The 12,962-nt window shown below is 39.5% G+C and overlaps 1 protein-coding gene and 1 long non-coding RNA gene across 2 annotated transcripts; both read right to left on the reverse strand.

Moving 5' to 3' along the window:
• Window positions 1–1,891: 1,891 nt before the first annotated feature.
• On the reverse strand, window positions 1,892–3,354 carry LOC131220087 (anthranilate phosphoribosyltransferase, chloroplastic-like). The gene is made up of 4 exons (XM_058215057.1): window positions 3,295–3,354; window positions 2,686–2,829; window positions 2,358–2,519; window positions 1,892–2,272 (listed from the first exon to the last, which is right to left on the reverse strand). Exons 1-4 carry the CDS (start codon window positions 3,352–3,354, stop codon window positions 2,123–2,125), a joined length of 516 nt encoding a protein of 171 aa, XP_058071040.1. The 3' UTR covers window positions 1,892–2,122.
• Window positions 3,355–4,324: 970 nt separating this feature from the next.
• Window positions 4,325–5,381, reverse strand: LOC131221416 (uncharacterized). The gene is made up of 3 exons (XR_009159257.1): window positions 5,188–5,381; window positions 4,952–5,005; window positions 4,325–4,664 (listed from the first exon to the last, which is right to left on the reverse strand). It is a non-coding gene; the product is annotated as an uncharacterized LOC131221416 (long non-coding RNA).
• Between the last annotated feature and the right edge of the window lie 7,581 nt (window positions 5,382–12,962).

A 12,962-nucleotide genomic window follows, 5' to 3' on the forward strand; every position in this document is an offset into this window, starting at 1 on the left:
ATTTTTTTTTTTTGATTTCTAGTCTTTCTATGGATTTTACAGGTGGGGTCCACATTTAGACAATCCACTCCGTCCAATGGCCCTCCATGGCTCCAGACAAGCAAAACAAGCCCAATATTGGGCATGTTTCGCCGTATAAAAGCAATAGGGAAGGTTTTAATGGTGAAAACCACCATTTGCTACTGTATGGCCCGCCAGGACCTCGGGTTGACACCATTTTTTGGTTCAACGCCTAAAATGAGGTCGAGAGGGGAATGGACGGCGTGGATTGAAGACATACATCAAGGTAGGGCCAAAATGAGTGGGCCTCCCCCATTGGCTTGGAACCAAGCCAATATTTGTTTTTCTTTCCAGCAAATGTCCAGCGTCCCTGGACGCTGGACTTAGCATATTCGTTGGAGGTGGGCCCTGCTTAAGTGGGCCACCAAGTGGGGTATGGTGTGGGTACAATACACACAAAGTGAGCCCCACTTGTAGATGGTTTGGATGGAATACATACCTTGTGGTGGGGTCCATTCAAGTGGGCCACACAACTTCATTATCATCACACATAAAAATAAGAAAAAGAGAGGGGGAGAGAGAGATAGAGAGTGGGACACGCGTGATGGAGGGACCCCGACATTATGGGCGCTCTCTTGCACTAAATCATACATCAAGTGGGTCCCATTACACATAGGCCCCTTAAATCCAAAATCCAACGGTGGAGATCCCTTCCCTACTAAATTAGACGGTCTAGATGACCCTAAATATGCAAGGAAAATAAACATCACGATGGGGTTCATGGAGAATGACCCCATCATGGAATGATCATGATGATCCAAGTGGGCCATCGGCCACATCTTAGGGTCCAAAGTGAGATCCAATCCATTGATCGGTTGGCCTCACTTGGCCCATCTTAAAAACATCAAAAACTACCCTATCAAAGCACCCACCGCTTGATCTTCTTGCTCCCTTGGCTTCCTTAGCTCCTTGTGCTTCTCTTTAATGGAGGAAGATGAGAAATGGATGGCTAGGATGAGAGATCTAGGGATGGAAAGGTGGGCCACACTTGATGCTTGGGAAGCTTGGAGAGGTTCATACGTATGGATTTTTCTTGCTTAAGGGAGAGTTTGAAAATGAGAGATAGACTTGTAAAGGGAGAGAGAGAGAGAGGGAGTGATGGGTGATGGAGTGATGGATGTGGTGGTGATGGATGTAAGAGGCTCCTTTTTGACTTTTGTGGCAAAAGTTGTAAGAAAAGCATGGGTTGTAACAAACTTTTTGACTTTTGGGGCTTGCTTAGGAAAGGGTAAAAGGTGATGTGTACTTGACATGATGGGATTGATGGGTTGATTGATTGATGTGACACCTTGTAGAGATTCCTTCGAAATTCGCATGCGCGGCGTTTTCGTCGCATCGAACGCTGGCCCACATCTCCCAACCAGGGTATCGCCTTGGTGCGTGAGTCACGGCATTGGAACCGCGGCGACGACGCAGTTGCTAAGGTACAAGTCCTGGGTTGAGTCGACTCGGGTTGACGGCATGAGAATCAAGGTCGCGCGCAAATACCGGTTAAGGGTCGAAGGTTGCCGGAATTTGACCGGGAAGACCGCGAAAGCCTATGGAACAGTACAGTCTAGGATACGGGGCTTACTCATAATAATCTTTTTCTTTTCTAGTACACATTTCAATTTCAATTCCAATTTTCAATTTCAATACAACATTTCATTTCTAAGCTTTCATAATCCAACAATTCCTTGCTCTTTTCTAGAATGATCACTGCCTTCAGATATGGACGGGGGCTGACGAAATTAAGGTCCTCATGCAATCCTTTCAATGGTGGATCATAAGAGTCTATGAATTGAACCAACCTGCCATCCAAAAGTTAAAAGGAAGTTAGGTGATGCAGGAACACAGACACACTTTAAGACTAGAACTAAAAACAAAACTGTAAATACTAGAGAAACAAATTTACAAGGAATAAGAAATCTCTCATATAATTCAATGATTTACATTAGTAGCTACAGGCCTGTAAAAATAAAAGTAATAATAAATTATGAACGTAGAATTTATGTAAAAACAGAGAGTGGTAGGAAAATAAAATCACACATTAGAAGGAAATCTCCTTACCCCGAATAAAGATTCAAGCTTGTTCTTCACCAGGTAGTACTCCTGTTTCACTTGCTAAAGGCATCTCATACATCTGCAACAAAGCTTCTTGTTCATATTCAAATAAAGATAGACACCCATAGAGGAATCCTACACATCCAGGAGAACTGGATCTGTTTCCTTGCTGCTACCATAACATAGAATTCTAATTAATTACAGTACATACCAGAATAATTTCAAAATTATTCCTTATGTGAAAGGAGCATCACCTTGGCAATTTTTGCACCAGAGGCAGCAGCTAGAATACAAGCCCCTGTTGATATGTTAATCGTGTTTGTCCCATCACCTCTTGTTCCAACAATATCAACCACATCAGTCATTCCTTCAACCTTCCTACAACATTTGAACATTGCCCTTGCCAATCCCACAAACTGCAAATGCAGAGATCTATAAATCTATAAAGGAGTAATATGCTTATCAATTTCAGTCTATGAATCAAGCTTATGGAGCTTCTCTCTCAGTCATACTTGTGTTCTGATATTTAGAAACATCACATATTTTGCTTTCTTTTATAAAATGTTACATATGACCACTCACTTCTTCGAATGACTCTCCTTTGGCTCTCAAAAGAATAAGAAAAGCACTGATCAAAACTTCATTAGCTTCACTCAGTAAAAAATCAAGAGAAGCTTTTGCCTCCTCTTCAGATAAATCCACCCCATTTATCAGAGATTCAATAATCTGCAAATTTATTAAAGATCATAGAAACAAAAGCTATTAATAAAGAGAAAAAAAACCATAATAACATCACACCAATGTCCAAATCCAACTTAGAAGGAATGGCCAACCCTCTAGATAATGATATTATCCAGAAAAGAGTGATGAAGGCAAGACACTGAAACTGATCATAGGATTTTACAACTCACATGATTGTCAATTGAAATTTTTTCAAAAAAAGCTTAAAAATCAAAACCCATCAAGCAATCTTATGTTTCAGGCCAAATGATTAATAGATAAACAACATGATGTTGAACTCTTGAATTGACAAACCTGATGGCATATAATCATTCATGATTTTGAACTCTGATGTAAGAAGCAAATCTCTCCTATATAGATACATGAAAATAGGCAACAACAATGCAGTGTTAGGCAAACTGGTAGAGTCTACTTTCAGTATAGTGTTTTGTCCGTGATATAATTCCTTACCATGCAGTGATGATGGAAGCCATCAACACATTTGTCACAAACCAGCATTACATCTATCATGTCCAGTCTATAGAAACAACTAATCAAGTAAGCTACTGAAGTGATTTCAGCATTTATGTGCTGAAAATTTACATATATATGACCCGCTTTTAGCTGACTCCAAATAGCTGCTACAAGGTTATGATGATGATGACAGTGATGGCCCACTTTTCCATTTAATCTTATTTCCACAAAACACATCTAGTGGAAACTCAAGCTATTTCAATCCATTCAGGTAATCATTTCATACTTACTACCAACTAAATATGTCTAAAAAAATACAGAAGAAAAGAATCATGAATTGAAGAGAATCATGACCTGCAATTCCACAAGAGAAAAATCTTCACAGGCATTCCATCAAACACTTGTCGACCTGCGATTTCTAAGTACCTGTGTATCATCCAGCACATTGCCAGAGTTTGAAAATTTTCTCCATAAGAAATAGAAGCCTCAATAGCCCAAATATGCCAGTCGACTGCACAAACCACCATCTCCAGCCACTGCCATTGTTTCACGATGCAGCTGCTCTAAAATAATAAGTTCCTTGTCAACCTAGAGCGCATTGTATCAATAGCATACCTGCCAAAATCACCCATTAACAGGATATCATTACATGCATTTAAAATGATAAAATATATGTCTAGATGGATGCAGCATAAACTCCAGAAATAATTTAAACAGCTGACCTCAAAAATTCATGGGCATCTTCTTCTCTCCCATGACTAAGAAAACATACAACCTAATAAGTGAATACCAAGTGAACTTGAAATAACTTGCAATGCTCTCCATTTAACACTATCATCCTGCACAAAAGATTTCGTTTAAGCTTGATGTAATGTGATTCATACAACTTGAAATGCATGCAGAATTGGATTACCATTTGATAGTAGTAGCAGCAGCCAAACAGAGATAATACTGCTTGTAATAAGTATCCAAGGCAAGAGCAGATGGTTCTTAGCAGCCAAACTTTTCCCGAGCACAGCTCTCGGTGAAACATTGATGAAAAGCTACTTATAAACATAATTATGACATCCAAAATCCTTTTTAAAAAAATCAAAAGAACAAGAGGTTTCTTCTGCAACCTTAGTATCATCAAAGCACCCATGAGCCATGATAACCTGCGCAATTTAGTGTTAGGGTGAACATTTGAAAGAAGACTATCAAAACCCAGAATACAGTAGCATGAGGTGACCCTCTGATGAATGAGTTGGATGGCCTGCATACATGTGGGCCCCATATCTACCAGGTGCCATCATTAGCTTACGGAGGTATCAATATCGCTGGAGCACGTCCCATTTCATATAAGATTTGAAGAACTGGCTTTAGCTCAACTGAGAAAAAAAATCACACAACAAAGCACTCAGAAGAAAGTAATATATAAATCTTAGTCTCTCATAAAAGAAAAATAGCTGCCACATTACAGTCACATCATGGGACCAGAAATTAAAGACTGAATGACTATTGAAAATGGGAGCTAGAAACGTCAACATCAGCACTCTAGTATTCACAAAGCATGAGAAATGACACCCAAAGAAATTGCAATAAATGCTATGCTTCTAAGTACAAAAGAGAAGAAAAGTGGATACGGTTAGCAGAACCAGGGAATAAACAAGTTTACAGTTGATTCATATTGAACGCGATGCAAGTTTGAGACTAGCTTCTCATAATCTTCCTGCAGGAAAGACGATAAAAGAGAATGAGATGCCCAAAAAACCTAACATCTCACAAAATGCAGATGTAAGGATGCTTAAATTACATCTGCATTCTAGGGTCTATCCAAATTCCAAACTTCCCCTAATTGCATTATTCAAAAGCCATATTATTAGATAAGGAAAGGTTAGGATAAGAGGTTACAGTTCCAAATGTAAGTGGCTTCTTATTTGCCAGCACAATACAACAACCCAAATCAATCGTCAGCTTTAGCACACCTATCGTCTCTGAACTGGCAGAGCAATCAACAAGTGCCAAACCTGTGAAATGAAACGGGACAACAAATTGCACACAAATAAATGAACAAACATGAAAAATGTCCGCATGATGACCCAGGCATTGCAGTTGAGGTTGAGACCAAAATGAATCATATGCCAGATACCATGCTTGTCATTGTCGGGTTTCTCGTAAATTCCTTTAAACATTACTTGTTACATAGAAATGTCATAACCAGAGTTATAATCACAAAACATAGAGGAAATGACCAACAATCTTTAAGGAGAGAGGTTCGCTCAAATACATCCCAACACATTCCAATCATAGGTTTGAACGGTAAATGCCAGAGAAACCATAGGCATAACCTTTCGGGCCTTTGATAGAAGATCAATCCACAAAAAGGATGAAGATCTCAAAAATAAAGTCCACCATCGGAAGTCAAATTTAGAACTAGCATTTTATACGAAAAGTATTCGCGACTGAACCAACGAACGTGGACTGACAAGCCCAGAAGTACACCACACTTTATAAGTTGCACATACGCAGGCACCAATGACATGCTTATGATTCACAAGACTTCAACCTTAAATGGTTCGGATCACATAAGAGAAAAATTCTTCACTTGGAACATGATTGAATTAAATTCCTACGCTAGACGGCAGGTTATTTATCAAAAGCAACTACAACAAGGAACAGGAAGAACTTCAAAAATAATTTCATCTTAGTCATATGCTATGCTAGACAACAGCTTATTTATCAAAAGCAACTGCAACAGGGAACATGAAGAACTTCAAAAATAATGTCATCCTAGTCATGTGCCATGGAAGCGCGTCATTTTGGAGCAGCAGAATTATTCGATTTAGATATTCCACCAGATTGCCTTAAATTAGCGATCTTTAACATTTCTTGAATAGTTAGCCTAATCACCTTCTCATAAAGGAATGAAAATGCATCAGATTCAAGCAGTAGATCCAGACAAGTGTGCTTCGAGCTTGGCAATCACAAATATAGAAAAAGCTTATTTAATACAATTAACAAGCAGAGCATTATGATTTTCAAATTCTAATAATATGAAATAAAAAGAAAAAAGGAAAGAGGAGAGTGTGAATAAGAAGAACGTACTTCATTGGTGGATGCTCTGTTATGATTTGAGCCTCAGACCTTGGATGTTGCTCTCAGGAAGTGAGCCAAAGGTTGACCATACGTATGGGGAAAGGACTGGCTGATCGTGTGGGCATTAGAAGGATCTGCAGCAGTGGTGGAATCACCAAATTCTACTCTCACCTTAGTTCCCTGTTTACAATGAAATTATATGATAAAAACCATGCTATGAAGTGCCATCATAGGAACTGGAATATAGTTTAAGCCAAATGGAATCTCAAAAAAGAAAAGAAAAAAAGACAATCGACATCCATCCAATCATACCAAGTCCACCAATCAGGCGCAGAGATTGTTCCATGAAAGGCATTCCCAGCCCACCACCCATCCACAGTCAGCCCCCTCATATTAGCTCCAAGGACTCCAAAACAGTAAAACACAACACATAAATCTCACCAGAAACACTAGAACTTGTAGAAACATGAGACATTGACACAGACAGAATTTTTCCCAAATGGAATCACATCAATTAGAGGTTAGTTTCCAAACACTACTAGTAGAATCAAACAATCTTTAACAAGAAAACAAAATCAAACCCTACAACCCCTAGAATTCAACATATAGCCTCATCAAAACACCAAAATCCAAATGTGAAAAAATCATCATAAGAGTGATTTCCACCGACCTTCTCCGACCGATGATTTCTTCTTCTGTTGAAACTGATCCATGTCCGAGAAAGAAGAATCTCAAAAATCCCGTCTCTGATATTTGGAGTGTAGATGAAGTGAATTACAAGAGTTTATAGTAGATTGCATCCCTAATTACAGAACCTACATCTACTACAACAAATACTGGGTAAGGCCGATTGACGGATCGGAGAGAGATCGGCGTCAGGAACCCTATATTTTTTTAAAGGCGTTTGGATGCGCAGATTGCAAATGCGAGGGAAACTTTCGAAACTGGTGGGTATGAATGTTTATAAAACACGAACATCACTGAGGGTTGATATCGGGAGAGGGAGATCGAAAGAGGGAGAGGGAGAGGGAGATTGAAAGATGGAGGGGAGAGGGAGATCGAAAGATGGAGAGAGAGAGGGAGATCGGGAGAGGGAGAAGGAGGCGTTTTGGGTGTTTTGAAGGGATTAGGGCGTTTTGGGGATGAAAATAATCCAATAGTCCGCGGTAGATTTATATAAACATGACTCTCGGGCCATGTGGGGTAGAATAGAGGGTTCTAATAGAATCCATTTCGTCCATCTGTTTCAAAATAATACAATAAACTATAGTAATAAAAAATAAGAATATACAACAATCAATCGGGACACACCAATAAAAAAGTGAAAGTAACAACGTACAACAGCCACTATTCAAGTACGGTTCAGTATCGTTTCAAATCAGAAACGGCTTAAAGTCGTTTCTGAACCAAAATGCTAACCGTACCGATTTGGCGATTTTGGTGAAGTGATGGTTGGTACCTGAATCATGTCTACGGTCTAAAGTGCTTCCCCACGTGTGAAAATTATAGCATGATTTTGATTTTGATTAGAATTTGAACCACTAATAAATGATTAACACCATTTGCTTGCGATTTGCGCCATGAACATATGGATAATGAGAAGCACATAACATGAATAATGAGAAGCACATAAGAAAATCAAACCATTAAACTATAAAAGTAATTTTTTTGGTAAAGCCCTAATCCTTTTCCCATTACAGATTTTAGGAAACCCCTAATTCTAATATTGTTTCTCTATAATCTGCGGATTTGTAGATCTATAAACAAAAATCCTAAATCTCCATTTGAGAGAAATGAGTACCTGTCGGGGAAGATGTGAAGGGTGGGAGCTGCTGGCTGCACCAGATCTGGAGACAATGATGGTGGCAATGGAGACGATGAGCCGAGAGGGAGAGGTAGCACGAGACGGAGAGGGAGATGGAGCAAGAGACAGAGATAGATGTAGAACGAGATAGGGAGATGGAGAATGAAGAACGAGAGAGGGAGAGAGAGATGGAGCACGAGACAGGGAGATGGAGAGGGAGATGGAGCACGAGACAGAGAGGGAGAGACAAATTAGGGAACAGAGAGAGAGAGAGAGAGAGAGAGAGAGAGAGAGAGAGAGAGAGATGGAGCAGAGATAGGGTTAGGGAATGAAGATAGAGAGAAATAGTGGAGATTTTTTGGGTGTGGCTCTATTTTGAGCGCACGCCCATTTTTGGGCGTGGCTGGGGAGCGACGGACCATGGACGGTCCTGTCAAGGGCTCCGTGGGGGCAGCCATGATGTATTTGGTTTATCCATTCCATCCATTAATTTTCATAAATATTTCTAGTTCTTTATCCCAAAATTAAAATATATTGAAGGCCCAAGTGGACCACACCATAAGAAGCACATGTGATTTAATCTTCATGTTTCTTACCATGTGGTTCACTTGAGCTTTCAATCTATCTGATTTTTGGTTTCATATCCTAAAATAATATTTCAAAATAGATGGATGGCTTAGATATATATTTGTAGGTCCTATAAATCCCCTTACACCACCATCAATTATTAATGGTGTGGCAACTCTTTAGCCACAGATTAAAACCGTAGTCATTGCCTATCCTTCTCGAGACGGATCATCCTTTGGCAGTGTCCTTAGGACCAGGTCCTCTAATTGGGGAGTTGATTTGATTGGTCCCAGTGTCTGCAGGGGTTGCCTTGAAAATCTTCCAAATTGGAAGGATACTAGCCCTTCAATTAGTGGTCCACAAATGGACAGTTAATGTGGAGCCCATACCAGCAATGGTTTTTATCACTGAACAATGGTCGTATGGATTCTGTACCATTTGTACATGCTACAAATGATCAGGACCCTTTATTTCTTCCTTGAGCACTGTCCCCCCCACCACCCCCCCCCCAAATGATGAAATTACTGAAATCACCATTTTGGATAATTTTATAAAATGATCTCGAAAAATGGATGAACAGTGTGGGTTAGTCCTAAATTTTTGGTAAATCCAAAACTCAAGTGGACCATGCCACACAAAACAGTGTGGAATAATGATTTCCATCGTCGATACCTTCCTTGGGCCCACAATAATGTTTATTTGTCATCCAACATGTTCATAATATTAAAAAGATATGAATGAAGGGAAAACACAAACATCAGCTTGATCCAAAACTTCTATGAATGTTATTTTTAATGGTGGATGTTCAATCCCCACTTTGTAGTCCACTTAAGCCTTGGACCCACCCCATTTTTTACTTAATATCTTAAAATGATCTGAGAAAAGCGTTGAATGGTATGAAGAATGTCAATCCATGACTTAGGTGGGCCACACAACATAATATAATGGAGAGGGGTTTCCTTAAAACTTTCATAATCATATATTGGGCTTACCTAAATATGATTAACATATCTAATCCACTCATTATGTGTGTCCCACTTAGATGAGGGGTCAGACCCAGTTTCAGCCACATTCAAAACTCATGTGGGCCCCACCAAGTGCTTTTATATTTTTTTAGATGTCTTCACATAGTTTTAGATGGTATGGCCCACCTGAGTTTCGTATACGGTTGATTTTTGAGATATCTCATAATCTAAAGGGGAAACATTAAATGCACGGTGTTGATGTTCAACACACATCATGATGGGCCCCACAAAACTTACTAACATTAATTCTTAGGTTCTCAGGGTGTCAATAAGTTGGGTCACAATTTTGACCAAAATATTTAGCCCATTTTACATGTCTGGTCCATTTACTCTATTTTATTGATCATTACCCTCAATTTGACTAGTTACTCGCCCCGATCATGTTACATATGAGAAAGATATTGGGCAAACAAGATTGATCAACAATTTGAGTGAATTGATTTAAACATCTAAAGTTATTTACTCTTCAATCTGGACTGATAAAATTGTCCAAAAATGGTTAAAGGTTGTTCATAATATCAAAAATATATGAATGAATAGAAAACACAAACATCAGCTTGATCCAAAACTTCTATGGCCTCCAAGAAATTTTAAATGGTAGAGGTTCAATCACACTATTTCCCGTGGTGTGGTCCACTTGAGCTTTGTATATGATTCCTTTTTGTTCTTTAGACCTCAAATTATCTATTAACATGGATGAATGGAGTGGATAAAATAAATAAATAATGGTGGAGCCCACAGAGTTTACTCTGGTAAGGGTAACGAGTAACTCACCTAAATGTAGTGGAGAAGCGTTTCCTTAAAACATTCATAATCATATATTGGGCTTGCCTAAATGTGATTCACATATCCAACCCACTCATTATGTGTGTCCCACTTAGATGAGGGGTCAGACCAATTTTCAGCTGCATCCAAAGCTCATGCGGGCCCCACCAAGTGCTTTTATATTTTTTAGGATGCATGTCTTCAGTTAGTTTTACATGGTATGGCCCACTTGAGTTTCATATACAGATGATTTTTGAGATATCTCATAACCTATAGGGGACACATCAAATCCACAGTGTTTGATGAGGCCCACAAAACTTACTAACATCAATTCTTAGGTTCTCATGAGGTCAGTAAGTTGGGTCACAATTTTGACCAGAATATTTGGCCCATTTTACATGTCTGGTCCATTCACTCTATTTTATTGATCATTACCCTAAATTTGACTAGTTACTCGCCCCGATCATGCTACATATGAGAAAGATATTGGCATACAAGATTGATCAACAATTTGAGTGAATTTTGAAATAGTGTTGAATGAGCATCAACCATTTAAAACATTCTGGGGGCCATAAAAGTTTTGGATCGAGATGATTTTTGTTTTTCCCCTTCATCTAGGCCTGTATGACATAATAAATAGATTGGATGCCATATAAACAGTATAGTGGGCCTTATGAGGATTTTAATGATGGATATCCAATCACTATCGTTTTCATGTGGTGTGGTCCACCTGATATTTATAAACCTCTCATTTTTGGGCCACACCATGATCTATATTTTATATCCACACCTTCCATCCATTCCGAGAGTTCATTTTAGGGCAATATCCAAAGATAAATCCAAAGCTCCAGTGGACCCCAACACAGAAAATAGTGGGGACAGTGACACCCACCATTAAAAACTTCTAAAGGCCACGTAAGTTTTAGATTAAGCTGATATTTATGTTTTACCTTATTTCATGTCTTTTTTAACTTTTGAATAGGTTGGATTTCAAATAAAAATTATGGTGGGCCTTAAGATAGTTTCAACGGTGGGAATCACTCTCCCCACTTTTTTCTGTGGTGAGGTCCACTACATCTTTTTATTTGCCTCATTCTTAGGCTCATGCCCTAAAATAATATCTCAAAATGGATGGACGGTGTGGATACAACACATACATAATAGTGGGGCCCACAGAACTTGGTGACGTCACTTCCGTAGCCAACTCGCTACTCAACCTGTATCTAAGCTGCGCCCGTGAGGCTGCGACAGTCTCTCTCTCTCTCTCTCTCTCTCTCTCTATCTCGCACCCTCTCCCTCCTATCGCTTTCTATCTCTCTCTTCCTCTCTCTCTGATCTCTCCACCTTGTCCTCTCTCAGTCTCTCTCGCAGCCTCTCTCTCTCTCTCCCTCCCTCCCCTCAGAGCTCGGAAACCCAATTGGAGATCTCTCAGCTCAACTCTCTCAATCTGTCTCCTCAAAGCTCGAAAACTGGATTGGGGCTCCAACTCAAACCCTCCTCTCGTTCTCTTTATCTCACCTCGAAAGGTAAAAACCCTAACCCATGACCCAAGCACACACCGAAAAAATGAAGGTGGGCCCTAATCCCATTTTGAATTTGGGAATTTTGGTACCTTAATCCCAAATCGAATTTGGTGGTTTTGAAATTGGGGATTTGGGTACCCAACTCCCACTTCGAATTTGGGGATTATGGTACCTTAATCACTTTTCGAATCTGGGTGTTTTGAAATTGAGGATTTTTGAATCTGGGGGTTTTGAAATTGGGGATTATGGTACCCTAATCACATTTCTAATCACATGCTGTAATGGATCTAGCCGTATTGGTAGTTCAATGGGTTGGTGCGTGCAGCCGTTTTTGACAACATAAAGTGTGATTCATATTGCATTGTGGGATAGTGACTGTTCATCATTACTGTTGAGTATTCTAATTTATGCATTTGTTTGAATCAGTTCGCTGACAGATCTCATCCCGATTTTAGAATCCTGATTGAGGACTTTTGAATATGAGTGTGTTTCTTGATTTGTATTGCATGTCATCTTTGTTGGCCCGCCTGTTCAGACCTGAAATGATGAATGAAGCAGATGGCTTTGGAGGTCTTAGACAGTGTGATCCTTGACCTGAGATATGAACATCTTTGTACAAGTGGGAGCCCATGTTTCAGTTCATCCAGAGTACTTCTCTGTTGGCGCTACCTTTTGATGGGCCATGCGTTGTAATTCTGCTTCATTTGACAATCATAACCACCTGTGGGCAGATTGTAAATAGGCCATTAACAAAGAAGTTTGAGCAATGGTCCGCTTTCAACCGATAAAAGGGCCAAAGATTGAATTGGCTAGATTCTCAATTGGGAGGCTTTTGGTGCTACCATTTCAACGATCTGGATCACAGGACCTTGGCCCCACTTATATAAACTAAAAATCTGAGTATAC

This window comes from Magnolia sinica, chromosome 12, assembly GCF_029962835.1.
Source record: "Magnolia sinica isolate HGM2019 chromosome 12, MsV1, whole genome shotgun sequence".
In the NCBI taxonomy this organism is placed as follows: Eukaryota; Viridiplantae; Streptophyta; class Magnoliopsida; order Magnoliales; family Magnoliaceae; genus Magnolia; species Magnolia sinica.